This window comes from Montipora foliosa, chromosome 8, assembly GCF_036669935.1.
Source record: "Montipora foliosa isolate CH-2021 chromosome 8, ASM3666993v2, whole genome shotgun sequence".
In the NCBI taxonomy this organism is placed as follows: Eukaryota; Metazoa; Cnidaria; class Anthozoa; order Scleractinia; family Acroporidae; genus Montipora; species Montipora foliosa.
The window spans coordinates 50,131,896-50,141,895 of NC_090876.1; the positions used below are offsets into that span (position 1 = coordinate 50,131,896).

The 10,000-nt window shown below is 39.1% G+C and overlaps 2 protein-coding genes across 2 annotated transcripts in view; one reads left to right on the plus strand and one right to left on the minus strand.

Moving 5' to 3' along the window:
- The window catches only part of LOC138013139 (proteasome subunit alpha type-2), a 10,526-nt gene extending 6,366 nt beyond the window's left edge, over positions 1-4,160 (minus strand). Inside the window, exons 1-3 of the mRNA XM_068860132.1 lie at positions 4,079-4,160; positions 3,490-3,566; positions 1-19 (exon numbers count right to left, since the gene is read on the minus strand). The exon at positions 1-19 is cut by the window's left edge and continues 114 nt beyond it. Coding sequence (XP_068716233.1) covers positions 1-19; positions 3,490-3,566; positions 4,079-4,116 — 134 coding nt within the window. The 5' untranslated portion in view covers positions 4,117-4,160. The remainder of the gene's footprint in view (positions 20-3,489; positions 3,567-4,078) is intronic.
- A 37-nt stretch (positions 4,161-4,197) lies between these two features.
- Positions 4,198-7,903, plus strand: LOC138013137 (uncharacterized). The gene has a single exon (XM_068860130.1). The coding sequence runs from the start codon at positions 4,304-4,306 to the stop codon at positions 6,710-6,712; it is 2,409 nt and encodes an 802-aa protein (XP_068716231.1). The 5' UTR covers positions 4,198-4,303; the 3' UTR covers positions 6,713-7,903.
- The last annotated feature ends 2,097 nt before the right edge of the window (positions 7,904-10,000 follow it).

The following is a 10,000-nucleotide window of genomic DNA, read 5'->3' on the forward strand; positions in this document are numbered from 1 at the left end:
AGAACAACTCCATTTAAAGCTAAAAAAAGAAACAAACAATTAAGCAATTATTCATTAATGATGACAAGATTCAACACCCCAAATTAATGATAAGCTATCAACAGCCTGGTTTCTATGATTCCATGAGATACCAGGTTATAATAATGGAAGGTTCTGTGATCTTTTTGTATCAAATGAAACCACCTTCAGTTTCTTCTTTGATCCTGAAATTGTACAATCTCAAACAATCGATCAACCGTGAACAATATTATGTTACTGGAATAATGCAGAAACTTCATGTTACCAGAGATGCCAACCTCTGGAAATCTAAAATCTGGAGATTTTTCTTCTATAAAACCCCGGCATCGAACTACCCCCCCCCCCCCCCAAGAAAAAAGCGATGACCCCTCCTCCCCATCAAATCGACCTCCACACCCTCAAATCGACTTAGAGCTTCCAATGTTCACCGTAACCTTGCAGCGGGAAAAAAGGAAGAAGATTTCTGAGGTCTTCCGAGGACTTCCTAAATTGACACAAAGTTGAACCGAAGTCTTCCGAAGATTTTTCGATGTTGGCCCAGAGAATTAGGAATGTTTCTAAAGTTGACCCAAGTATTCTGAAGGCAAATAGAATTCGCAGGAAACCGGGCGTTTATGTCCTGGGTTTTTACTGGTTAACGGAGATCCAATCAGACAGTCTGTAATATGGCCGTGAAAAGGAAGAAAACGTTTGTTTACTTTCCATAAACATGTGGTTTTGAGGTTTTAAAGATTGCTTAACCTTAAAAAAATCCCTGAAGAAACGGCGAGGTGAGCTTAAAAAAACCCAAATTGTTTTGATTAGGGTACATTTGGAGACAGGACGTTAGCTTACAGTGGTGTAAAGGTTCAAAGTCTCTTTTATGTGGGAGATTTAGTTACCCGTACGGGGGACTGGAAGATTCGCTCTGTATCCGGGAGACTCCCGGATTATCCGGGAGAGTTGGCATGTATGTGTTACGTAATCTGCAATCCAAGCATTTTTTAGAAATAGTGTGTTTTTTTCGCATTTCTGCCTCTGAAAATGTATAGCAACAGTAAGCTACTGACCCCTGGGAGTAAGACTTAAAAGATTTTTTTTTCACTCGTCAATGGTGGGTGGTTTAGGATTTAAACAGCCCTCTTTGTCCAGAATATCTAGTCTACTTTAAGCACACAAAAAACAACATAAAGATCACCGTCCACCGCCAGTCAGTTTGCCCAGTGCCCGGCCCACACTGATTTTAATTTTCGTCAATCATTTTACTGCATATAGGTGACAAACGTTTTTGTCCTATGATATGTGCAAGACCCAAAAAGACATAAAGCTCACTTCAAGGACTGACAATAATTTATAATTTGCTTCTTTATGGTCAGCCAAAATGTGCTTTACAGTGTCTTTAGAGTGTCCTAAATATTGCTACAAGGCTCATTCATCTTCACTGGTCCAATGGACGTTCGACATTGCAATTCCCTTTCTTCTTTTAAACCTAAGTTAAAGACGTGACTTTTTAAACTGTCTTATGATGTGGTTTTATAGCTTTAACTATTTAGGGGTTATTTTTGACAAGCGGTTTCCCATGCAAAAATGGTACTTAACAGCTACCGCCGTACGTGACAGTTCAGCCCAAATGTTTTTCTTGCGCTATTTTTACCGTACGATCGAAGACATGAATAGGTCGAAAATAGTTAGGTTTCCTGCACATTTCACACCAGAAATTACACTAAAAGTTTCTTGACAGCAACAATATTGTTAGCACTTTTCCTACAGCGAAAAAATCATGTTTTTCGTCATTTCTTTTTATCAATCACCAAGGTATTTTTTTACTGATGGCATTTTCATTTAAGAACTTCTCCAAAACAAACTTGACCGCTATTTTTTTTTCTTGTTTTTAAAATTTGCACGCAACTCTGGGTTTGTTTGTTTGCGTTGTCATGGAAAATAATTTAGGATTTTGCATTTTTTTACAATGGAAAATCCATTTATCCGAGATCAGAAACCCGTTTTTGGTTTTTCCAAAACAACACACCCTTCGCTGTGCCCTCATTGAAATGTTCTGAATGGCTCGGGCCACCAGGGTGCAGTTGGTTATAGTTTCCCAGTGAATACATTACTGCTTTCTCCATTCTTTGATTTTATTTAAATGTTAAGTTTTAAACTTCAGTTTAACCGACTGCACGCCTTAACTTGGATATTGAGTATCAAAATGCGGACCTTTGGGGCCTGTGGGATTGGTCAAAAACAAAAGCTTGTCAAACCTGTCAATCGAATCCTTGAGCAAAGCATTGTGCATTTTATTTCCAACACTTGCATTACATGTCAGGAAAACAGAGATGGAATATTGGAAAGTTCTTTATTGTAAGGTGTACAGAGATATTCACAATGACGATCTTGGTTTCCAAGTAAACTTCCGGTCAAGAAAAACGGACTTTGATGAAGAAATGACATAAAAGGTTGTCAAGTTCCTTGGAGAAATTTCTTCAATGGCCCTTGCTTCTTTCATGGACTCAAAACACTGTTTCAATACAATGAGGTCAGTTTTTGCCGTATTTACGTTTCGGTTTTCTTCAATAAACAGAGAAAGTTGATTGTCGTATAGGTTAACAGTAACTGTTAATGTTTGTCTCTAGGAACTCCTTTACGCCAAAAATCTCAAACTTTGGCCAGCCTTCATCCTTTTCTTTGGGGAAAATATAAGCATTTTTACAATGACTGCAAAATTCTTGAGCGCTCATTGGCTAATTTTTTTCGTCAATAAGCGGATAGACACCTAAATTTATAATTTATGCAATACTGATGCAATATCGGTCGTGTCAGATGGAATAAAATTGAAAATGAATTGATGTCAGTTTTTCATGTACGTGTCCTGTTATTGATCATGAATTTCGTCATAACATCGTCAAAGTAGTCTGCGGATCCACTCAGCTATCGCCTCGTGGATCCACAGCTCATGATCAATAACAGGACAGACGCATGAAAAACTGACATCAATTTGTTAATTTCAGCCATTTCTACAGCTTTCATAAGAATAATTCTTGGATTTCACATGACGTCACTGCCGCCATGTTGGTGCCCCCAAACAATGAAATGGCGGCCATGTTGGTGTCCCGATCCAATCCTCTGGGAATTGAAAGCTATTATTATGCTAACGTCTTCTTTTGTTTTCGTTGAAAAGCATGGCTGTTGATCACGCGAGTGAAACCCAAGAATATGTTTGTGAAAAACTAGTCAAACTGGTCTACTAGAGTACAAATAGCGTGAGATATTGGTACTCGTTTTGGGGGTTACTTGTACTCTGATGACTGCAGTTGAATAATAATAATTTTAATTATTATTGTTTTACTGTTACTGTTACTACTGGTCAGTGTAAAATGCAGACTAGTGAATTTGCACAGCCTAGTGTTTTTTTTTGTTGTTGTTCAAACAAGAGTACTGTTGTTGCAGTTCAAGTGTTTTGTCAAGACGTTGATCATTTACACCAGACGTCATTACCTTTAATTCCTACGGATGGCCCTCCCGCAGCCACTGCTGCCAAAGCATATTCAATCTGGACAAGTTTGCCTGAAGGACTAGAAGAAGTATTTATGTCTTAGCTTACATAGCTGAGCACTTCCAAAATAACAAATACACTGGCTAATTAAGAAGAAATAAAACAATGAGAAAGGAAAAACGAAACAGTCTTAGATTCTGGATAAAACCCTGCTAATATATATCTTCTCTTTGGCTTTATACAGTAAAATGTATGATTATGTTGTTCTACTGTGAACCTGGTGGCTTGAGGGCGACGTCCAATTTCTGTTAACAACTTAATGAAACCGACTCCAGGACTCGTGATATTACATGTTCACACATAGCAAATTAAACTACGACCAGAAAAATCTCTTGCACGAGATTTGATCGATAGAGATCTAAGACATGCATCTAGGGAAATTAATTTCTTTAGCTTATTTACATGAGCGAAACAATAGACATTTTTCAAAAAGGTATTCGTTTTGTTCCCCCAATGGCAACATACATTGTATTTCTATAAGTTTATTTGTCAATGAAGGCAGAAAAGAATGGACAAAAGAAAGAAATTTACCTGAAAGTTGTAAGACTGAAGCTGTATCTTTCCGTCATTTTGGAAAACGTGACCACAATACACCGCGAAACACTGACTCAGCGCTTAGTACCCAGTCTTTCGCCTTATTTTACGTGGCGTGGTTAATACATGCGATGGCAAGGATGTTGATTTTCGCTTTTTTTCCTAATCCTAGATTTGAAGTTGTATTGTAGGAACATCTCAAGGAAAAAACAACCCCTAATCATGAGCTTTAGGCGCGATTCACGTAGTAAGAGATCGTCAACGACTAACAGAAGAGATAGAAGAGAGAAATCATCAACTGCAAGCACAAGTGTAGGTGAAAGAGCTTGGGATTATTTGTTACGCCGAAAAGCAGAGGACATAAACGATCGCATTTATAAAACTAAGGCAGTAGGATCCGCCGAAAGGTCAACGGAAGATTTGAAAACTTATTATAGTTCATTGCGCAACATCAAAACGGACAATCTAACAGAAATACCCAGAGATGAGCACGATATAGATGGTTTTTCACTTGATCCGACTTCCACGAGAGACTATGTACCAAACGAAGGGTTTTGGATTGACAGAGCAAGAGAAAGCCGGGATCAGTGGATGTGCGCAGGCGTTGAATCAGGATATGATGAAACTGCAGCAAGCGGTACAGAATCTCGTTACTATGAAAACAAGGATCCTTGGAGAGAAGCCACATTGAAAACTCATGGTTTGACGTCGCGTCACCTCGTTAAGCAAGAACAAGTGGAGGACTTAACAGAGACTGTGTGCAGCTATATTGAAGACGTTCGCCATGATACAGAGAATCTTGAAAGAAAGGTGCCAGCTGATAGTCGGTTGGACTCCTACAGAGATTCATACCATGACGCCAGACAGAATCACATAGAAAACTCACCTGAGCAGACATCCTTTTACCACATACCTGGCGAAATTAGTAATAAGAATCCCATCACAGGGTATCATTATAAAAATTATCCTTACGAAACGTCAGATTATGGGTTGCCAAATGATAGGAGTCCATCTCATCAGGTAGAGGATGTGCATTTCATGTTGGATCAAGATCAAGTTCCGAAGGATAATTTTGCAAAGTATCCCTACGAAACTTCAGCTTACGACACATCGTATGGTGGGAACCTGTCACATCATGCGTCTGACAGCACCCTAAATTATGCTGAAGATTCTTATCAGGCTTCAAGGCACACATATGGGGGAAATATGCCAGATGGAACTGCACATCGAAGCAGTCCAAATAATAAAGAGCACAGGCATCTCCTGTCTGATAACAATTTGATGGATAGCACACTAAATTATGTAGAAGAATCATCTCAGGCTGCAAGGGCTTTGTTGATGGATAGCATGCCAGATGTTGCTGATAACCGCCACGTTACAAGAAACAGTTACGGGACAAAACTTTCGGAACAAACTTTAAATCAACACAGGCCAAATGATGCCGATGATCTTCGTCACCTTATAAACAAGAAATCCAGAAGATATTCTGCTGAAGGCCATCCATGTGGACAATCATTGACCCATAGCACATCTGATTCTTATGATGCACACTTTCCTATTAAACAAAGTTCTGATTTAAGTAAAAGTAGAGAGGAGAATTGCACATCAATTCACACATTGCCGTACCCCGCAGATGGGGTTGATGTGGTATACACAACAGATCCAGTGGAGGTAGAAGCATGGTTAAGAAATAATGTCATTGATTGCTTTGCTGAGGCAGTTGGATTTGACATTGAATGGAAACCACAGTTTAAAAGTAAGAAGAAGGGAGGAGTTGAGAACAAGACTGCTGTTCTTCAGTTGGCGGTAGAAAGTTCATGCTTAGTTTGTCATTTCCATTACATAAGGACACCTCCAAAGGTTCTTGCGTCTGTTCTGAGTGATGAAAAGATCTCCAAAATTGGAAGTGGAATTTTACAAGATGTAGCAAAACTAAAGAAAGATACTGGTTTGAAATGCATTGGGTTAGTGGATACCCAAAAAATGGCAAAAAGCATTGGGATCCCAGAATCACAGAAGCTTGGACTGAAATCTCTTGCAAAAGGTCTACTTGGAATTGAAATTGAGAAGCCGAAGTCAGTGGCCATGAGTAACTGGGAAAAGTTTCCACTAACATTTAGACAGATCCACTATGCTGCATTAGATGCATGGATTGGATTAAAAATTTATCAGCACCTAAGTGCCATGCCAGGCGTAAGTAATCTTCAAGAAAAAAGCTATGTTGTAAACTGTGAAGATGTTGAGAAGAGTTATGGCCCAATTTCCTGTCAGGTTTGCGGCAAAAAAGGTATAGACAGTGGTTCCCTTTCTAACCACATGGAAATTCATTCCAAATGTAAGTGTGGTCAATATTTTGTAGCTAAAATATCCAAGAAACACCTAAAGGAATGTCCAGTGCTGAATCCACCTTCTGAAAGGCATGTACATCAAACCCATGCAGATGAACCAGGCCTGTGTCATGGATGTGGAAAGAAGTGTAGGTCATTGAAAAGACTGATGGAACATATCAAAGAAGTTGGCCATGTTGCATGCCCTTTTTGTTCACGGTTATTGCATCACAGTGCAAGCTTTTCACACGTTTCAAAATGCCAGAACTTCATCAGTGAAGAATGGAAGCAGATTGCCATGTGATAAAGAAGAAGGACTGTTCATCAGCAATCCTTGTGAAGTATAAAATTCATCAGCATTTTAGCTAAATGATAGAGCGACCTTCATGTGACTTTGAAAAAGTTTTTGCAGTTTGTTTCACGGACCAATATTCAGAGCTTCTCCTTATTCCCGCCAAGGGCAGTGAACAGTTTGATTGCCCAATCATATTACTGCATTCCAAATGATGCCAAAGCGAAATGCTGATCGCTTCTCAGAAACTTCCATGGAGAGATGACGTTGTTTGCATTCAGGTTCGCTAAGCTAATGAAAATTCGTGCTTGTTTGTTTTTGTTCAATAAGCCAATCAAATGTTTTGCATTTTTGTTTATGCTCTGTTTTTTACTTTTATTTTTCAAAGTCACATGAAAGTCGCTCTATGATTGTAATAATTGTACAAGGGCAGAAAAAAAATTGCTATTTGGCTCCTCGAAAAAGTTTATCCCTTTGTAAGTTACAAACCATGTTGTTGTAGACTCAGACACCTTCACTTTCGATCAGTTCAGTTTGGCGCTGTAAAAGAGAAGAATTTGAAATAATGGAAGGCTTGTTGCATAATGCTTCATTGGTTTTGTTCATGAGATAGATCAGTTTTTACTGTTCATCTGTGCTTTTTAAATGTCCATTACTGAACTTTTTTAGCGGAAAGTTTAAACTCTTACCTGTGGTACTTGTTAGGGCACAGAAAATGGGTGTAAGAACCCGTGTTTTCAAAAGAACAAAATATAAAGTGACCAACTAGAAACTTCTAGCACGTTTACATAAATGATGAATATTTACAAGACACTGAAACATCTTCAGACTTCTTCAGGGTAATTTGACCGCCTGCTATTGTATATTTATAACTATCAGGTAATTCCCGATGGGAATGGCTAATATTCATACTGGTGTGTTTAACAGACAGGTAACTCTTGCTAAAGTAGTGATGCATCTGAACCATACTGAATCACAGCTTCTGGTTTTTGAGTAAAATTTGTTGGGTGTAGAGTGAGCACTAACGATAGTTAAATAAATATCACAGAGGTTTCTTTAATCAAACTGAGTAGACTTGGGTTAGTGCTAACTTTGCTTCATGGAACTTAGCCCAGTAGTTTAGTGACTGGTAAATATGTAGAGATCTCAACTTGAGCTTCCATTGGATCAAATAAAACCATGAAAAACACTGTTCAGTTACAATATGGAGTGTTGCAGTAGTTTTTGTGTGAAAAGGTGAAAGAGAAAAGGCATCATCAACAGAAAATGTATTTTAAGGGCACTGGACATTTTGAACATAAACACACATAAAGTGAAGGGGAAATGGCAGGCAGTGTACCATTTTCTTTTCACCACTTTCATATCTTTCATATTTTGATAACATTGCTAATATTCAGGGTGCGGGACTGTATTGCTATTGTTGAGGCCCGAAACGTCTAAGTTAAAAGTAGACTTGGTGGAGACTCAATGGAAATAAAATACAGGCCCGGGTTGCTCGAAGCATGGTTAGTGCAAACCAGTGTTAAATACCATGGAAATCTATAGGATTTGATACATCTCAATCAACGGTTAGCACTAACCAGGCTTCGAGCAACCGACCTCAGGAGTTGTGGAGAAAAATTCTTGTAGCCTGTGAAGGAAGGTTCTCATATCCGATGCATTCATAGTATGAATACTCACTTTGTCGCAGATATTTTATGGGGTTTGCATGAGAAATCACTATGATATTCTAAAAATAGCTAATTGTGGCTTATATTAAAGAATAGAAATAGTAGAATCTCACTTTTGACACTATTTCAGTTGTTTTTTTTTATATCCCTGCTTTGTGCAGGTTAGCAGGTTGTCACACCACCAACCCACATCACAACAAAGTCGTTCAAACACAAGATACAGCAAAAGTGATTTTATTGTATTTCGATTTTTTTCTTCTCTATAGAAGGGAAAACTAGGATTTTTTTTTTCGGAATCTCAATTTCCCATTTGAAGTGTCTAATATATTGGATCTGAAGTGCCTACTGTACTATTGTGGTAAACCTAGGGAGATTTGGACCTACAATACTGGTCACATTAGTTGGAACACCCATCCCCGTTTCCCCCTTCCTCCAATGTTGATTTCCACAACTACTAGTAGTCGCCCGAAAAGTCTAAATTCTTCTTGAGTTGGTACCAGCTCCACATCGGCACCACTCGATATATTATTAACCGAACTTCACAAGACGTCAGCGACCCCACCTCTCTAGCTTTATTCCTTCACTAACCGTTGTCACGCCTTCAAATTCCAACATCAGTACCAGTGCAAGGAAGATCGCCCTTATTTTGCTCGATCCTCGTCTCGATAATAATTAAAGCCACCGATGTCATGTGTACGCTACGTTAATCAAAGTACACAGTGTCAACTACTTTACATGGAAATGCGGTACACAGCATATTGAAGATGTTCCTTTACACACCACATAGTATTTATAATTATTTGGCTTTCTAAAAACTCTCCAACACATATTCCTTGATTGTAATCATTTTCAGACCAACTGCCCACCTTTTTAAATACAAAGCATGCGAAGAGACATTCCGTTTATCTTAGTAACAAGTTGACTTCTTTTCTAAAGAGACTTGACTTCTGATCTACACCTCTACAGATTTGCCAATTTCCTTGAAGCAAATACAATACTCGCCACTTTTGTTGGAACACCCATCCCCGTTTCCCCCTTCCTCCAATGTTGATTTCCACAACTACTAGTAGTCGCCCGAAAAATTCTCACACAACATTGAATTGGGGGAAGGGGGATGTGGTATAAATAATGTCCTTGTAATGATTTATTACAGCAGACTTAAGGCAAAGTACTTGAAGAAACTGAACTTGCTACAATCATTTCTCAAGTAGAACATAGTTAGTAGCTAAAAGGTGATTGCATATTGGTGGCGAGTTTGCTGGTGGCGAGTCTTCCTGGTGGCGAGATGACTAGTTACCGTATAAAATACGATCTTGTAACACGATGATTCTGACCATTCGCTAAGTGTTCCAACTAAATATGTCTAGTATTGTAGGTATCGGAGAGGCTGAACATTTACGCACGTATGCGCTGACGGAATGTTTGAAGACGAGACGAGAAAAATATGCAGTACCTCCAGACGTGGCGCTGGAGCGTCGTACCAAACGAGTCATCCCGGGATTTCGGCCCGTGCGATCGCTTTTGGACGCAGTTGGCCCTTCGCTGCTTTCTGCTACCGACCTCGCCTCCCGGTACGGCATTGAGGGAGGGATGTGTCGGCCCCTAAACCATATGAGACAAATCCCACGCC